Here is a 15813-nt window from a genome sequence, read left to right on the forward strand (position 1 = left end):
AGGTGGGCCGGTGGAGGGGAGCTGAGCCTTCTGCGCTCCCCCTCGTCCTGCTGTACGCTCCCTTCCTAAGAGATGACTTTTAGAAAGTAGTTCTTAAATAGAGTGTATTTTGAGATTAAGTTGCAGTATGCCAGTTTACAGGCATTTAAAAAAACATCTCTAGGAGGGTGCGCCGTCTCCTGTCCTGAGGATGCACGAGAGGGGCCACATCCCTGCGTCCCTGCCGTGATGGCTGTGACCCAGCCTCCCAGGGGAGTGGGCAGCCTGGCCCAGGCTGGGTGCCCTTGACGGGGAGATCTCGGGCACTGTCTGGGGAGGGATGAGGGACCAGGGGGCCGGGCCGGGCCAGGCCGGGGAGTCACAGAAAAGCCGCCCAGGAGAAGCGCGCTGGAGTGCCTGGGCCCGCGGCTCCTGTACGTTGCTGGGATACTAATCCATTGAGAAACACTTTAATTAGACTGGCTTGTTACAGTGTAGCAATATTTTCATCCCCTCGCTCCCTGGGGCCCCTTTCCAGATTTCCTTTGATTCAGTCTGCATACTCGGAGTATTTGACACACGCAGTCACATGCCTCCTTACTCCCCCGCCCCCTCTGCCTGCAAGTTCCCAGCAAGCCAATCAGAAGGCGCCTCCGACATGGTGTTCAGTGTCTGAAGTGCTCTCAGCCAGGTCTCATGGCACAGAACACACACAGGCGAGGTTACGAAGTCAGACCAGTCATTTCTACCTAGAGGGGCAGTGGGTTGTCGGCCAGGTGCCTGTGGCCAGCGGCTCCCACCTGGGGCGAGCAGGCCTGCAGACTCTCAGGCCCTTCCCCAGAGCTGTGGTTCTGTGGCGCAGCAGAGCCCTGAAGTCTGCATTTTTAAATATGCTGCCTTGGCCTTCCTGGTTCACACAGATTCAGTGCGTCGGTCCATTCGGCTCCCATAACAGGACACCACGTGGGGAAGTCCAAGGCTTGCTGCTTTTCTGCCTTAGGGGGCAGAAACCACTGGTCCTGGCACTGTTTCCATAGTTGTGCCTTTCCAGAACACCCTGTTGTTGGGAATCTGGTAACGTAGCCGTCTCAGATTGGCTTCTTTCAGCGAATTAATGTGCATTTAAGGTTCCTCCATGGCTTTTCATGGTGTGATGGCTCGTTTCTTTTTAGTGCTGGTTACTATTTCATTGATGTGCCACAGATTGGCGATTCACCTACTGAAGGACATCTTGGTTGTTTCCAGGTCTCGGCCATTGTGGATAAAGCTGCTGTATAGCATCCACGTGCAGGTTTTTTATGGATAAGTTTTCCGCTCCTTTGGGCAAATACCAGGGAACATGATTGCTGCATCGCATGCTAAGAGTATATTTAGTTTTGTAAAAAGCCACCAAACTGTCCTCCAAAGTGGCCGCACCACTCTGTCCCCACGCAGTGAGTGCGGTTCCGGCCGCTCCACGTTTTCGCCTGTGTGGGTGCTCTGGGCCTGGGCCGTTCTAACAGGTGTGGGGGGCTGTCTCACTGCTGTTTGAATTTGCGTTTCCCTGATGACAGGCGCTGGATGCGGAGCATCTTTTGCTGTGCTCAGCTGCCTCCTCTGTTTTCTCTGGTGAGCTGTCTGCTCGGGTCTTTGGCCCACCTGTATAACTGAGTTGTTCATTTCCTCACCGTCAGCTTTGCTTTGGATAGCATCCTTTATCGCTGTGTCTTTTACAATATTTTCTCCCAGTCTGGGGCCTGTCTCATTCTCTTGATACAGCATTGATTTTATGTTGGCAATCAGTGGCATTTCTGATGCTTTGAAGGATGTAACTTTGTAAGCAGCTTTTTACCAGAATGTCATCCGCATTTGTATTAGGGTCCTCTGACTTTGCTTGGTTCCGTCTTATGCCTGTTTCCCCTGGTGCAGCAGCTGGCCTTCTCTGGCGCACAGCCGTCTGCCCGGTGTCGCCGGCTTCGCTGCTGCCCTCGGGCAGTCGCCTTTGTTGTGCGTGTCTGGAGGGAGGGCACAGCGGGCTGATGGTAGTGGGGGGGGCTGTGCTTTGGTTGAGTGGGTTATCTGAGGCTAATAGTGGACGACGTCTTACGAAAACGTTAGCAGTTCTGATGAGTTTTTCCAGGGTAGAGATGCCCGTCTTAGATGGTGAGTGTACAAATCAAACAGCCCTTGCCACAAACCAGACACCACAAAGCATGGGCTGCTCGTCCCCGTGCCTGTAACGCTGTGTGTGCACGCGCGTATGCGTGGGGCCAAGACAGGAGCCACGGCGCCTGAACCCCCCTCCAGCCGTCCTCCGGCACATGTTGGTCCCTGACCTTCAAGATCGTATTCCCATCGAATCCTGTGACTTGCATAGACTCTGAACTGCCTGTCAAAAAATTATGCTTCAGTTAAGTTTTTGATGACGTGAAGTTTACAGCCAGCTTTTCCACACAGCAGATTGTAGGAAGTCACGTGTTTTGGCATCAGTTACCCTGAAATTAGAAGCAGGACAATAGAGGAAGTTGTTGATTGGAACAATTGTAGTTTCACTTGTCTCGGTGCATCTGCGAATCACAACCAGGTCGTCGTCAGGGAGGCTCCAGAGGGAGGCCTGACTTCAGAGTCGCTCTGGGCTCTGAAGATCCTAGTGGAACAGGTCACAACGGAAGCCTCTCCGCTCCTTCGAGCAAGTCAGGAGGAGGTTTTCGGGAGGCAGCAGCCTAGTCGTCCTCGGATTGCTTCAGTGTGTTGTCACACTTTAGCTCGGGCCTTTTACATCAGGTGTTTCAGAGGAAAGCATTTTCATGGTTTTAGATGTTGTAATTAACAGCTCCAGCCTTTCTAGAAGATAGCTTCCTTAAAGCAGTTTGCTTGCTGTACGAGTACTTCACGGCACTGCATTACGGGAGTGAATCTGGCTTGACGGTGTCCGATTGTCCCCCTAAATGGAGAGACACCCTCCCCACTCACACCTTCCTTTTCTCCTCAAAGCCGCTCTCCTTCCATCTTCTTGTAGAGCAGAGCCCTGAGGAGAAGGGGCCCTCGCAGTAGAGTTGGGGGGGTGGGGAGGGGACAGAGGTCAGAGCCCAGGAAGGGGTCAGTTCATGCCGCCTGGGTCCCTGCTCCGTGTCCTGTGCAGGTGCTGTGCATGATTCAGACTGAGGGGACCCCGAGTCCCAGCCTCCATTGAGCTGGGGACTTGACGCATCTTGGTGCTGCTTAGACTTGCTGTGAGGGGACCCCGAGTCCCAGCCTCCATCGAGCTGGGGACTTGACGCATCTTGGTGCTGCTTAGACTTCTGTCAGTCTGGTCATAGCCTCCTCACCCCACCCATTCGCACTCAGACAGTTAGAGAACCAGGTTATCAAGTTAAAATACAAAACCATGAGTGAGCCTTCAGTGGATGGGAAAGGACCCACGTGGACCCGCCAGGGTGTTGGAAATGTCCTCCCTGTTGACATAGATTAGTCAAAACTGATTGAGTGGTACCTTTTCACTGTGTGTGAGTACCTAAGGAAGTGAGCAAGCCCTGGTACCATTCACGTGCACAGCCAACCACGTGGAAGGTATAAGGCAAGGGAAAATCGCATCCGCAGGGGCCACAGAAAAGGTGAAATCACTAGGAAGAAACTTCACAAGAAATGTGCAAAACTGTAGGAGGAACGTGTTGAAATTCTCCCGAAAGGCACTGGGTTTGGACTCGGATATACAGAGACAGCCCTAAGGGTGGCAGTTCTCCTTCAGCTAATTTATAAAATCAGTGAAATATGGGTAAAAATACTGACATTTCCCTCCAGAGCTAGTCAGACTCTTAAAGGTCATTTGCTTATAGAGTTCTTGCAAATAAACATGCCGGAGTGGGTCGAGATTCTGGGAGGAGAAGCGCAAGAGGGAAGGCGTGTCCCCAGCACAGGACCCGCTGGTGGCTCTGTGCCTGCAGAGCCTTTGCTGGGCTCGCTGGATGGAAGTGCAGACAGAGTCCATGTGGGGAGAGGGAGGCGCAATCTCCGAGTGCTGGGGTGGGCTCGTAAATAAATGATGCAGAAGCAACCAAACGGCCACTGGGAAGGTGGGATGCTGCAGGAAGTGGGGGGCAGGCCTTCTGCCCTGAAGCCTGGGTCCTTCCTGCTGCCCCCCCGAAGGGGCATCAGGGCCGGATCTGGAGGGTGGGTGAACCCCTGACAGGCCACAGCACCAGCCCAACCCCAGCAGGCCCCCCTTTAGGGAAGACTGTGCACACGGCCGTGGTTGAGGTCTGGCTGCACAGTCCCTGGGCTGCCTGATTGGCCAGCAGGACGCCCCGTGTGAGGCAGGCTCTGCTGACCAGTTAGGTGGCCACGCCTGCCCCTGACCATGAGGGAGACGGCAGGTGGCTGGACCCTCTGCCTGGAAGAGTCCTGGGAGGGGAGGTGCCACCACCGCCACCACTAGGGGCTCCCCCCGCAACTTTCTTTCCAGAGGCCATGACTGCGCCATTCTTAGACGTTTGGTGAGGACCCCAGATGTAAGGAGGGTCTCTGGTGTGGAGACTCGCTCTGCACCGCAGAGGGGGTGCGCCGGCACTGGCCTGGTGGTCTGACGGCAGGCGGCTTTCCTAAGGGCGTCAGGCCCTTCGCTCCCCCACGCGCAGCCTCTGCCTCCTGGGCTTCCTGGCCATCTCTAGCTGATTCCACAGCCCCTTAGGCAGGTGCAGCCCTGGGCCTGGGGTTGGATCCCACAGCCTGAACGTGACCGAGGCCAGGTGGCTGGCTGGGCTTCCTTCACTGCCCTTTGGCGGCTCTTACCTGCTCTTGGAAAATAAGTGCCTGGAAACGCCACCTCCTGTGGTCGGGGTGGCTGACTGGGAGGGGACAGCTCACACCCCTTCCCACTTAAAAGCCTGACCCTAGACTCCTCCTCAGGGAACCAGTGTCCTGACCTCCCTCTGTTTCCTCTTCTGCTTTGGGCAGAGGCTGCGTAAGAAAACAAAGGGGAAGGAAGTGCAGTTGAGTTTGTAAGTTCTGGGCTGGCTGGTTGACTGGTTCACAGTGTGATAAGGGTTTCAGCATTTTTAAGAGCACTTTTCCTCTTGTTTAATAATAACCCTAGGAAATAGTCGCTCTCTGTTGTGCGGCACCCTGGGGCTGCAGTATGCTAAGCCCATCGCTGGACTCTCCCCAAAGCATGATACCAACCCCTGTCTCCAGTCATGAGACCCAGAAACATCCCCAGGCATCGCCCAGTGCCCCCGGGGCTGAGACTCACAGCCTTAAAGTAATCCTAGTGCACTTACTGCAGAGCCTCATTGCCTCAGTGTCAGCTATTGCTGAAATGACTCTTCACTCTCCGACACGCAGCTGTTGTTCAGTTGCCAAGTTGTGTCCAACTCTTGGCGACGCCATGGATTGCCGCGCGCCAGGCCTCCCTGTCCCTCACTGTCTGCCAGAGCTGGCTCAATTCATGCCCATTGAGTCGGTGATGCCCTTGAACCATGTCATCCTTTGTCATCTCCTTCTCCTGCCCTCAGGATCAGAATCTGTTCCAGGGAGTTGATTCTTCGCATCAGGTGGCCAAAATGTTGGATATCTGGTCAAGATCATTCCTTCCAGTGAATAGTCAGGGTTGGTTTCCTTTAGGATTGATGGCTAAGGGACTCTCAAGAGTCTTCTCCAGCACCACAGTTCGAAAGCATCAATTCTTCAGTGCTCAGCCTTCTTTATGGTCCAACTTTTAACATCCGTACATGGCTACTGGGAAAACCATAGCTGACTAGATGGACCTTTGTCGGCAAAGTGCTGTCTCTGCTTTTTAACACGCTGTCTAGGGTTGTCACAGCTTTATTTCCAAGGTGCAAGTGTCTTTTAATTTCATGGCTGCAGCACAGTCCACAGTGATTTTGGAGCCCAAGAAGATAAAATCTTCCACTGTTTCCACTTTTTCCCCATTTATTTGTCATGAAGTGACAGATGCCATGATTTTCATTTTCTGAATGTTGAGTTTTAAGCCAGCTTTTTTACTCTCGTCTTTCACTCTCATCAACAGGCTCTTTAGTTCTTCTTCACTTTTTGCCATTAGAGTGGTATCATCTGCATATCTGAGGTTGTTGATATTTCCCCTGGCAGTCTTAATTCCAGTTTGTGCTTCAACCAGCCCAGCATTTCTCGTGATGGTAGCTCAGATGGTAAAGAATCTGCCTGCCATGTAGGAGACCTGGGTTTGATCCTTGGGTTGGGAAGATCCCCTGGAGAAGGGAATGGCTGCCCACTCCAGTATTCTTGCCTGGAGAATTCCACGGACAGAGGAGCCTGGTAGGCTGTAGTCCATGGAGTCACAACTGAATGACTTTCACTTTCAACTCGCAGAGTTTCATTTCAACCTGACTTTGAGGATAGATACACAGTGGGACCAGGGGCGAGGGGACAGAACTGATGGGTTTGAAGATGATAATTAAGTCCTTAGGGTCTCAGAGAAAACTGGTTACTGTCCTTCTTGCCAAGAGTTCAGCTGATCGGGATGGAATGAGACAGTGCTGCTAAGGGCTCACGCTGGGTGCTTTACTGTCCTTCTTGCCAAGAGTTCAGCTGCTCGGGATGGAGTGAGAGAGTGCTGCTAAGGGCTCGCGCTGGGTGCTTAGCGCTGTTCCGCTTACATTGTATACATGAGAAGTGTCATGATAACATGTTTTTTAAAAAGGATTGGAGAAAGGTGACAGTTTGGAAACGCTGGTCTTATAGAGACGACTGACTGTCTGGAGAGGACACTTGTGAGTTGGGTAGAAGTCGCAGGCGAAGGCTGCCGATGTGGACTTGTAGTGAAGTGGAAGGCTTAAGAAGCAGATTCATTGGTCGGATCCCTTGGACCCATGATTGCCCGAGAAGTTTTGGTGGCAGGAAAGAGAGCAGGAGAAAGCCTCAGTTTGGCGGAAGAGTGAGGCAGGGGCTCTGAACCCCCAGGGTCAGCAGCTCAGCTTTGCCAGCAGCTGGGCCAGGGACCCCCTATCACCTCCAAGGCTCCCTGAGAAGGGGGCTCAGTGAAGACTACCCCTCAACTTCTGGTCCTTTCTGGGGTGAAAAGTAGGAGCTAGATGTCTTGGATTAAGTGAATATTAAGCAGAAATATTTTTATTTAAAACAATTGAAGTTTTTTTGTAAGATATCCACCCACCGACCCACCTTAACATAAAGTCACTTGTGTGATGTCAGGTCCCTTCAGCTTGAATGGAGGCCCCCGTCCAGAGAGCAGGGATGTAAGCGCATCCTTGTCTGGCCTTTCACGGGGGAGAGGCGAGGGGGACGACTCTAGGCAGGTTCTCGGCAGTCGGCACTTGCTCCTGGCATGTGCGTCCAGGTGGAAACTGGTCACTGGTACCAGGAAGGTGGGAATGCAGGACCAGGGCCCGGGTTTCAGCGCCCCCTGGAGTGCGCCTCCACGTGGTGGTCAGCGTCTGGCCCTTTGGGGCCCAGTGCCCGCGGTCGGTCCCTGGCCTGGCCGAGGAGCAGAAACGGAGAGCTCTTTCCGTGCGCTTTTCTCTCGTCCCATCTCCTGTTGTTGTCCCTTCTCTATCCTCCCCCAGGACCAATTCCGTACTGGAAAACGTTGTTTCTCCGGGGACTGGATTTGTGTTCTCCGCAGGTGATTCTGTCCCCTGCTCAGAGAACCGAGGGCCCCGGGCGGGCCCGGATGGCGGGTGGGGGCGGGCGGCCCCGGCCCGTGTGACCAGCTCTCGCTCCCTTGCAGATCGCCCAGTCGCTCGATGGGGCGCGCCGGCGGCCTGCGTCCGTGTGTCACCTGCCCGCCTCTCAGCAGCAAGGAACGGAGCTTCAGCACCTCTTCAGTAATGATGATGAAACTGGTATTAACTGAATGGCATTTATGGATTTTTAACTCTAATTCACAGTAAGCCAGAAAGCCATATGTTCAATCCAACCAAAAATCATTCTGTTTTGCTGCGTGTCTCATCCGATTGTGAGAAGTTTCAAGATACCTGTTTGTACAAAGAGGAATATAAGTGTTACTTGCCGGAGGAGCACAGCTGAAGCAGAAAGCGAAGACGTCTTAATTTATCCTTAAAGATATATGATAGAATTATTTATTTAGATAGAGTAAAGAGATATATATATATTTTTGGTGGTGATGAAAATGGCTCCGCAGAATGCCGATGCAGAATCTATGCAAGTTCAGGAGCTCCCGGTGCCCCTGCCAGACCTCCAGAAGCCGGGGAGGGCAGAGGCAGAGACGCGGGATGAGACCATCAGCGAGGGCTCCATCGACCGCATCCCCGTGCGCCTGTGGGTGATGCACGGGGCCGTGATGTTCGGCAGGGAGTTCTGTTACGCCATGGAGACGGCACTGGTCACGCCAGTCCTGTTACAGATCGGTAAGTGCCACCCGCGTCCCGGGCTGAGCAGCGCACGCGGGTGCGTGTGGGCACACGGGCTGACCACGTCCCCAGTCTCCCCTCGCGGCAGCCTCCTCTAATGGGCTTTCCTCCTGTGTCGGCAGGGGCAGGGCGGGTGGGGGTGGTCCTCCAGACATGCACGTGGGGTCGGAGGCCCCAGCCAGGTGGGTACTGGGTGTCCGGGCGCATTGGCCTTCTGAACCTCTGACCTGGCACACCCTCGCCTCCCACGAGGTGCCACTTGCCCAGCCCTGGGACCCCTACCCGCAGTGTGGCCCTCAAACTGTGTCATCCTGGCCGAGCCCATGAGCCCCCACCCCCACCCCCAGTGTGGCCCCCAGCTGTGTCATCCTGGCCGAGCCTGCGAGCCCCCAGCCCCACTGTTTTTCCGTAGAGTGAGGTAAATCGCAGGTCAGGTCGGGAGGCCGGGCACCTGCTCAGAACAAGGCCTCGCTGTAGAAAACACTGAAGAATTCTGTTTTCTTTATTTTCATCTTGTTATTGACTTAAATAGGAGTTTATTGTGGAAGTTAGGTGCCTGAATGATGGGTATTTCCAGAAATACTGAGATTCTCAAAGATACACTCTGAAAACACTGTCATCCCTTCCACATTACCGCGGGAAATGTCTCAGGCCCTAAAAAAACATGGTCAGAATGTTTAATTTTCCTCATTGTCTAAGAAAGTCTTAAAATCTCTAAGCTCCCAACTTTGTAAGAGATCTGGGTAAGGAGCCAAATTATTCAGAAGCGTGCTTCATTCTAGAATTCCACATGTGTGCTGTAAAATATTTTAAAACTGATTTATTTTGGCTATACCTGGAATATGTCTCTCTCTGAACATGACGGCGTGATTCTTGTTCAGAGAGTACACACTCAGGCCTGCCTGGCGCCGGCCCCTGCAGGGCGGTGGGCAGGGGCTGGTGCGGGTCCCAGCTCAGCAGGTGCCACGCCTGCCCGCACTGCGTCATCAGGCCCGTGACTGAAGGGGCAGGCTGGTCACTGTCTGCATTTGCGTCCCTGCGCTCCTGCCTGCTTTCCCTGTGACACCCCGGGTGTCTGCCTGTCTCATCTTTCATAACGTAAGGCTGGAGGGACGGCCCACACCTGGACGAGTCGAGACCCTCTCCTGGGGAGCTGGGGGCCCTGGGGTGTGAACCACGTGGGCCGCGCTCTGTCCTCCATCTGCATGTGGGCCATCCCTGCACTCACCCCGCTCTGCCTCCTCGGTGGCCGCAGGCTCCAGGCCACTGGGGACAGATGGAACACCACGTCTGGCGGTCCCCACACGGCCTCGTTCTGGTGCTGCGAGCCAGCGAGGGACCAGCCCAGCAAGAGCTGCCTTGCTGGGAGGAGAGCTGGGGTGAGATTCCGGCCCCTGCAGGACCTGGGAAGACCTCTCGGGGGGAGAGGGCGGGAGTGCGGGGTGAGTCTTGGAGCCCATTTCTGGCCAGACCCTGGGCGGGCCGTGTGCGGTGGCATGGAAGCTTACCAAGCGTGTATTTCGCGCCTCTGACACGCCAGGGTGTGGGTTCATGGTTGAGGTCATCACGAAAGCAGTGTGCCCAGACTCAGGGGATCAGAGCCAGGTCCCATGGTAACTTCCATGATCTCTCACGGTTTAGGCTCTGATTTCTGAGGAGCAGGTTGGTAGCAGGAGTGCAGGTTTGGGGGCGTTTCCGTGGTGACGGGTCACGTGTACGGTGGCCCAGCGCCCTGGTGCTCACGCAGCCCCTGGCACTTGCGCTGTGCAGGCTCTGCGTCTCAGTTTCCACACAGCTTACATTTCGCCGTGTGGTTCTGAGTGTGTACGTGTTACCCGAGACTTGGTCCATTTTAGACATCCAGGATAATGCACATTCTAACTTTTCTGTATAATGCCTAGGCTAGGCATTAATTAACTAACAGGATAATGCATATTCTAACTTTCCTGTATAATGCCTAGGCTAGGCATTAACTGCAGCTTCTAAAAGTTGCAAGTGTGTCTGTTCCATGTGACCATACACCAGTGATGATGAGAAGCAGGACGATTGTCATCACAGTTACTGTGACAGGACGACCCATAGGGGATGAAGGTGACCCTTGTCACTGACCCTAGACATGGCACAGGAGAGCAGGACTCTGGCAGAAGCTGTTTCCATGGGCTAAAGGAGCGGAGCTTAACGAGAGTTGTTCTGAGATGGGCTTAGATAGGAGCCAGACAGTAAGGCCTGATCCTTTTCTCAAGGTTGTACTTGAATTTCACTCTGAATTTCAGTTCAGTTCAGTTGTATCCGACTCTGCGACCCCATGGACTGCAGCACGCCAGGCTTCCCTGTCCATCACCAACTCCCAGAGCTTGCTCAAACCCATGTCCATTGAGTCGGTGATGCCATCCAACCATCTCATCCTCTGTCCTCCCCTTTTCCTCCTGCCTTCAATCTTTCCCAGCATCAGGGTCTTTTCCAGTGAGTCAGTTCTTTGCATCAGGTGGCCAAAGTATTGGAGTTTGAGTTTCAGCATCAGTCCTTTCAATGAGTATTCGGACTGATTTCCTTTAGGATGGACTGGTTTGATCTCCTTGCAGTCCGAGGGACTCTCAAGACTCTTCTCCAACACCACAGTTAAAAGCATCAATTCTTTGGTGCTCAGCTTTCTTATAGTGCAACTCTCACATCCATACATGACCACTGGGAAAACCACAGACGGACCTAGGGGCAGTGTAGTGGTCAGAGTGGTCTGTCACACCCAGAAGTACAATGTTTATTGAATTTTGTATATTAATAATTATTAAAGCTGAAACGGGGATTTCCCTGGTGATCCAATGGCTAAGACTCCAAGCTGCCAATGCAGGGGACTAGGGTTCGATCCCTGGTCAGGGAACTAGATCTCACATCCCTTAACGAGAAGTTTAAATGCTAGAACTAAAGATCTGGCATGGCACAATGAAAACTGAAGATCCTGCATGCTGCGACTAAGACCCAGCACAGCCAAATACATCCATACGTATGTGTGTGTGTGTGTGTGTACGTGTTGTATATGTGTATAAGTGTCTGTGTGTATGTTATATATGTACATATGTGTATGTGTGTATATGTTTATGTACACATGTGTATGTGTGTGTATGCTGTGTTATGTATGTACATACGTGTATGTGTGTTGTGTGTGTACATATGTGTATATGTATGTGTGTAAGAGTGTGTGTGTATGTAGCTGAAGCTGTTGTCTCCGTGTGTGCAGCTGGATCCACCTGATAGCTGTCTGCAGGTGTACGCTCCACCACCTTCCATCGTCCCAGGAGGCTCCCTGGCGGCCCGTCGCATGAGTGCTCCTTTGTGGTGGGGGTCGCCTCTGTCGTGATCATGCCCTGTCTGAAGTTTGTATGAGCAGAATCATGCAGTAGGTGGTCTGGTTTCTGCCGTGCTTCAGGGGTTGGTTCGTCCATCCTGCTGCACTACGTGGTCCACTGAGTGGACACCCCCTTTCCCCTGTTTGTTCACCAGCTCAGAACGTCTGCATCGTTTCCATCTCAGGGCTATTTTAAATACAGCTGCTTTGAGTCTGTGTGGACTCATGTTTCGTTTCCCATGAGTGGAGACCTAGGAGTGGGGCGGGCAGTCCCACGTGAGCACAGGTTCACTTCACAAGCAGAGACCATTTCGACCGTTCCCCGTTAGGGTTAGTGTCCTTGAGAACACTTGCATTCCTCTGACAAATAGCGATGGTAAGCATCTATCCTTATGCCTGTTGGGCATTCGTGTATCTTAGGTGGAGTGCGTGCTCGGATTTTTTGCTCATATGTGGTTTGTCTGATTAATGAGTTGTGAGGGTTCTTTATTAAAAAGTCCTTTATCAGATACGTCTGCTCTGGGGCATCCAGTTCTGTCCTGGGGTGATCGACTTGCTCATCACTTGTGTGGTGAGTCCATCACAGGGCCGGGCTCTCATGGTCAGCCTGTGTGTGTCCTCCCCACCTGGCAGACTCCGAGGAGCCACCTGAAGTGCCGTCTTCCCATCACTGTTCTGCACGATCTCCCCTGTCCCCACAGTTTCAGACGCTCACCAGTGCCGCAGGCCCAGGGGAGGCTCAGTGAGTGAGTGAGGGAGGAGAGAATGGGTGACGCAGCTTAGATGCCTGATGTGTCCGTGCACCTTCGTCAAAGCCCAGCTCCTGGTTTCCTGCCTTCCAGAGTCGGTCCCCAACGGCCGGCCCCCACCCAGGCTCCTGGGGCCTCTGGACCCACTGATGCGCGCAACACAGAAGGCCCGTGGGATTCCCCAGGGAGCCAGTCAGCGCCCACCCCAGCGGAGCCATGTGCTTTGCCTCTCGTTCCAGCCACACGTGTTTGCTCTGTGAACGACCGGGCCTGTCTCCAGTGGAGACAAGGGCGCAGGTAAATACTGTGGACACAGCGCTGGGCACCCTCCCACCAGCAGGCTTTTTTCTGGTGGCAACGTGAGGAAGCAGAGGCTGGGAGGGCTGGCCCACCCGTCTTGGGGGAGCCCACCAGGGGCATGTGGGTTGTGTTTAAACCTTGAAGCATCTGGCCTGAGTTTCAGCTTCAACATCCCAGCCTTTCTGGTTTGGTCCGATGGCCGTCCATGAACAGAGCTCGTTGCCCTGTCTGCTGGGGGCTGTGTTCCGCTCAGATCCCCAGCCCTCTGCCTGGCCCCTCACCTGACATCGCACGTCTGCTGCGTTGAGGACCTGGGGAACAATGGCTGGAAGGTGGAGTGCCTTCCCCACCACGGCTGCGGCCTGAGCTTTCACATGGGCCCAGGAAGTCGACTCTAACCTAAATACTGATGCCAGCCCTCAGTCCTCAGAGTACCTTGTCACCTCACCGCCCCGAGGTGGGTGCAGGCTGAGGGCTGCCCAGGCCGCGGGAACCTGGGAAGAGGTGGTGGTTTCTAAGCCAGGCATGTGCTCCTCAAGCTCCACGCCTGCCTGCCACGGCCGCCGGCCTGTGAGAGGAGCTGATTCCAGAGACACCTGCAATTATGAGGAGAGTTATTCCAGCCAAATAGAAAATACAGATTCTAGAAAAGCCACTGCCCTTCAGCATGCCACAAAATTACCATGTCAGTCCTCGATGGGTGGCCGCAGGTTGGGACGCCCGCCACTGGGGAGTACTGAGCAGTGAGGGTGTGGGGGACGTGTCCAGAAGCAGGTGGAAGGAGCCTGCTGGCAGGGGAGGTGAGCTCTGGCCCCGCTCTGAGAGGCCTCGCACTCAAGCTGTTAGGGCCTTGGGGGTCAGAACTCAGACCCCGTGGTGCCTGTTCACTCCTGTCCACCTCCCCGAGGAAGGGCTCGCGTTCTCAGTGGGAAGCTTACCCCTCCTGCTGTGGCCTGGAAGGCAGCTGGGCCTGGCCCATTGCATTCCTGGGTTTGGGGAACTAAAAACTTATAATTCCAGTACTTTGGTTTGTTTCTTAAATTCGGTTTGTCACGTGAGCCGGATTGTCGATAGTCCTGGTTGTCATTCTCAGCTGTGCGTTTCTGTTTCTTTCACACGAACTCGAGTCTTGGGGCTTTGCTGTTTGGTTGCAAGTTGTCTCCTGTGATCCTCAGCTAGTGGCAGGTGTGTTGACATATAGCCCTGGCAGGGCTTGTCTGCTTCCAGCTCTGGGTGATGGAGCTGTTCTGTCTTCGTATCTTCTTATGAAGGGGGTTAGAGGACAGGGTCTCTGCCCGACCCCTCCTCCCTCCTCTCTCTGATCCTGGACCCACTGACCCTGGTGGCTGCTTGGCCACCTGCCCTGTGGGGGGTGTAATAGAAAGTCAGATCACCACCCTGTTTTGTAAAGACGTGAATAATTTTGAAAAGTGCAGTTTACATCGCAGCACCGTGAGCCGTCTGTGTGTGTTTGCTGGCCCTGGAGTCCAGGGCGCCCCGCCATCAAGGACACCTCAGCGCTGGTCCGCAGGGCCCTGCCGCGGGGGCTCCGCTGCAGGAAGGCCTTGCCTGGCCAGGCCGGGACCTGCGGTGAGGGCCCCTGACCCCGCATGAGCACATCTTCCTGCTGGCGCCTCTAGACCAGCAGCAGAGCCGCCCCTCGGCGCTGGAAGGGCAACACTGAGCCAGCAGGCCTTGGGGACAGCGGCAGGGGGCAGGCGGGTGTGGCCGGGCCAGCCGCCCCTCCTGGTCCCACTGGCCGGGCCGCAGAGGGGGCAGAAGGGCGGTGCGGGCAGGTGGCGCCCACCCCTTCGGGAAGGTGCAGGGCAGCAGCCCTGAGACTGCAGCTCCAGGAGCTCAGGAAGAACGTGGCGCAGGCCTGGGGCAGCCACTGGTTCTCCGTCCTCCTTTGCAGAGGAGGGGCTTTAAAAACCGGGCCTCTGCTTTCTTGGACCCAAAGCACTTTCACCAGGTTCAGGACTCAGAGGTCAGGGAAGTGAGACTTCCGTCCGTCTCCTGTCCTCAGCACCTGGTTCTGTCCCTGGAGGAGCAGGTTTCATGAGCCTCCTTCTGGATGTCTCCCACACGTGTGACATGTGAGACACGGTGTCCCCACCAGAAGCAGAGAGCGTCCTAGACAGACGAGAACCCAGGTCCAGGTCAGGGCAGAAAGCCCGTCGGTCTCTCCAGGCTCTTGCATCCTCTTGTGGGCTTGCCCACCTTGGCTCCGACCTTGGGGCTGGCCCAGGTGCCTTCAGCCTCACCATCGCCCCTCCATACCCGTCTAAGAGGCCCCATCTCTTACACCCTAGATCCCCACACCGTTAGTCAAACATCTCAGCTTCTGGAGGGGACCTTTAAAGATACGTATGTTCTTAGGCTTTAGGCTCAAGGTGAAATCACTCAGTTGTGTCTGACTCTTTGCTACCCCATGAACTGTAGCCTACCAGGCTCCTCTCTCCATGGAGTTTTCCAGGCAAGGGTACTGGTGTGGGTTGCCACTTCCTTCTCCAGGGGATCTTTCCCACCAGGGATCGAACCTGGGTCTCCCGCATTGCAGGCACACGCTTTACCATCTGAGGCACCTGGGAAGCCAAGGAGGGAAGAGTAGCCGCTAAAAACTGTTGCTTTGTTAGTGCCAAGTGGGGTTCTGGTAAGTAAGACCCACAAGCTTGCAGCCAAACAGAGGGTGAGAATGTGACATGCAGGGGGCAGGGGCCCATGGGCCCCGCCAGGAGTAGCAGCATCCGTGCCTGCTTCCTGCAGGGCCGGTGGTCTGGGGGCTGAGGAGAGGCTGCCCAGGAACTCCTGCAGACCAACGCCTGGTGCGAGCCTGGCACTGCAGGTAGGTGCCCATGGTTTGCACGCCGTGTGCGTGTGCACATGCATGTGTATGTGTGCACACATGTGTGATGTGTGCATGTGCTGTGTGTGCACTCAGGTGCACCAGACGAGCCTGGCCTCAGTCAGGGCCAAGTGGGAACGAGGGGTCACTGTCAGAGGAGAGTCTGGGGATAGCGTGCCCAGAGCCAGAGCAGACCCCGTGAAGCTCCGGAGCCCTCCGGGACTGATGCGGTCTGGTCCCACACAGCTTTTCCCT

General features: G+C 54.7%; 1 protein-coding gene across 14 annotated transcripts in view; it reads left to right on the forward strand.

The window, feature by feature from the left end:
- SLC45A4 (solute carrier family 45 member 4) overlaps positions 1-15813 on the forward strand; it is a 72105-nt gene that overhangs the window by 27256 nt on the left and 29036 nt on the right. For 6 of the 14 annotated variants that reach the window (XR_009740718.1, XM_061438490.1, XM_061438497.1 and 3 more), the window contains one exon: positions 7679-8318. The exons of 2 other annotated variants lie outside the window; for them this stretch is intronic. Coding sequence is in view for 8 of the 12 variants with exons in the window: in XM_061438490.1 (XP_061294474.1) it covers positions 8075-8318 (244 nt within the window). In the remaining 4 variants the exon portion in view is untranslated. Of the gene's footprint in view, positions 1-5050; positions 5216-7678; positions 8319-12506; positions 12711-14433; positions 15559-15813 lie in introns of those variants that run through there. 6 more of the 14 variants (XM_061438495.1, XM_061438494.1, XM_061438492.1 and 3 more) reach the window with 4 other exon arrangements.

The sequence above is a fragment of the Bos javanicus genome, chromosome 14, assembly GCF_032452875.1.
Source record: "Bos javanicus breed banteng chromosome 14, ARS-OSU_banteng_1.0, whole genome shotgun sequence".
Taxonomy (NCBI): domain Eukaryota; kingdom Metazoa; phylum Chordata; class Mammalia; order Artiodactyla; family Bovidae; genus Bos; species Bos javanicus.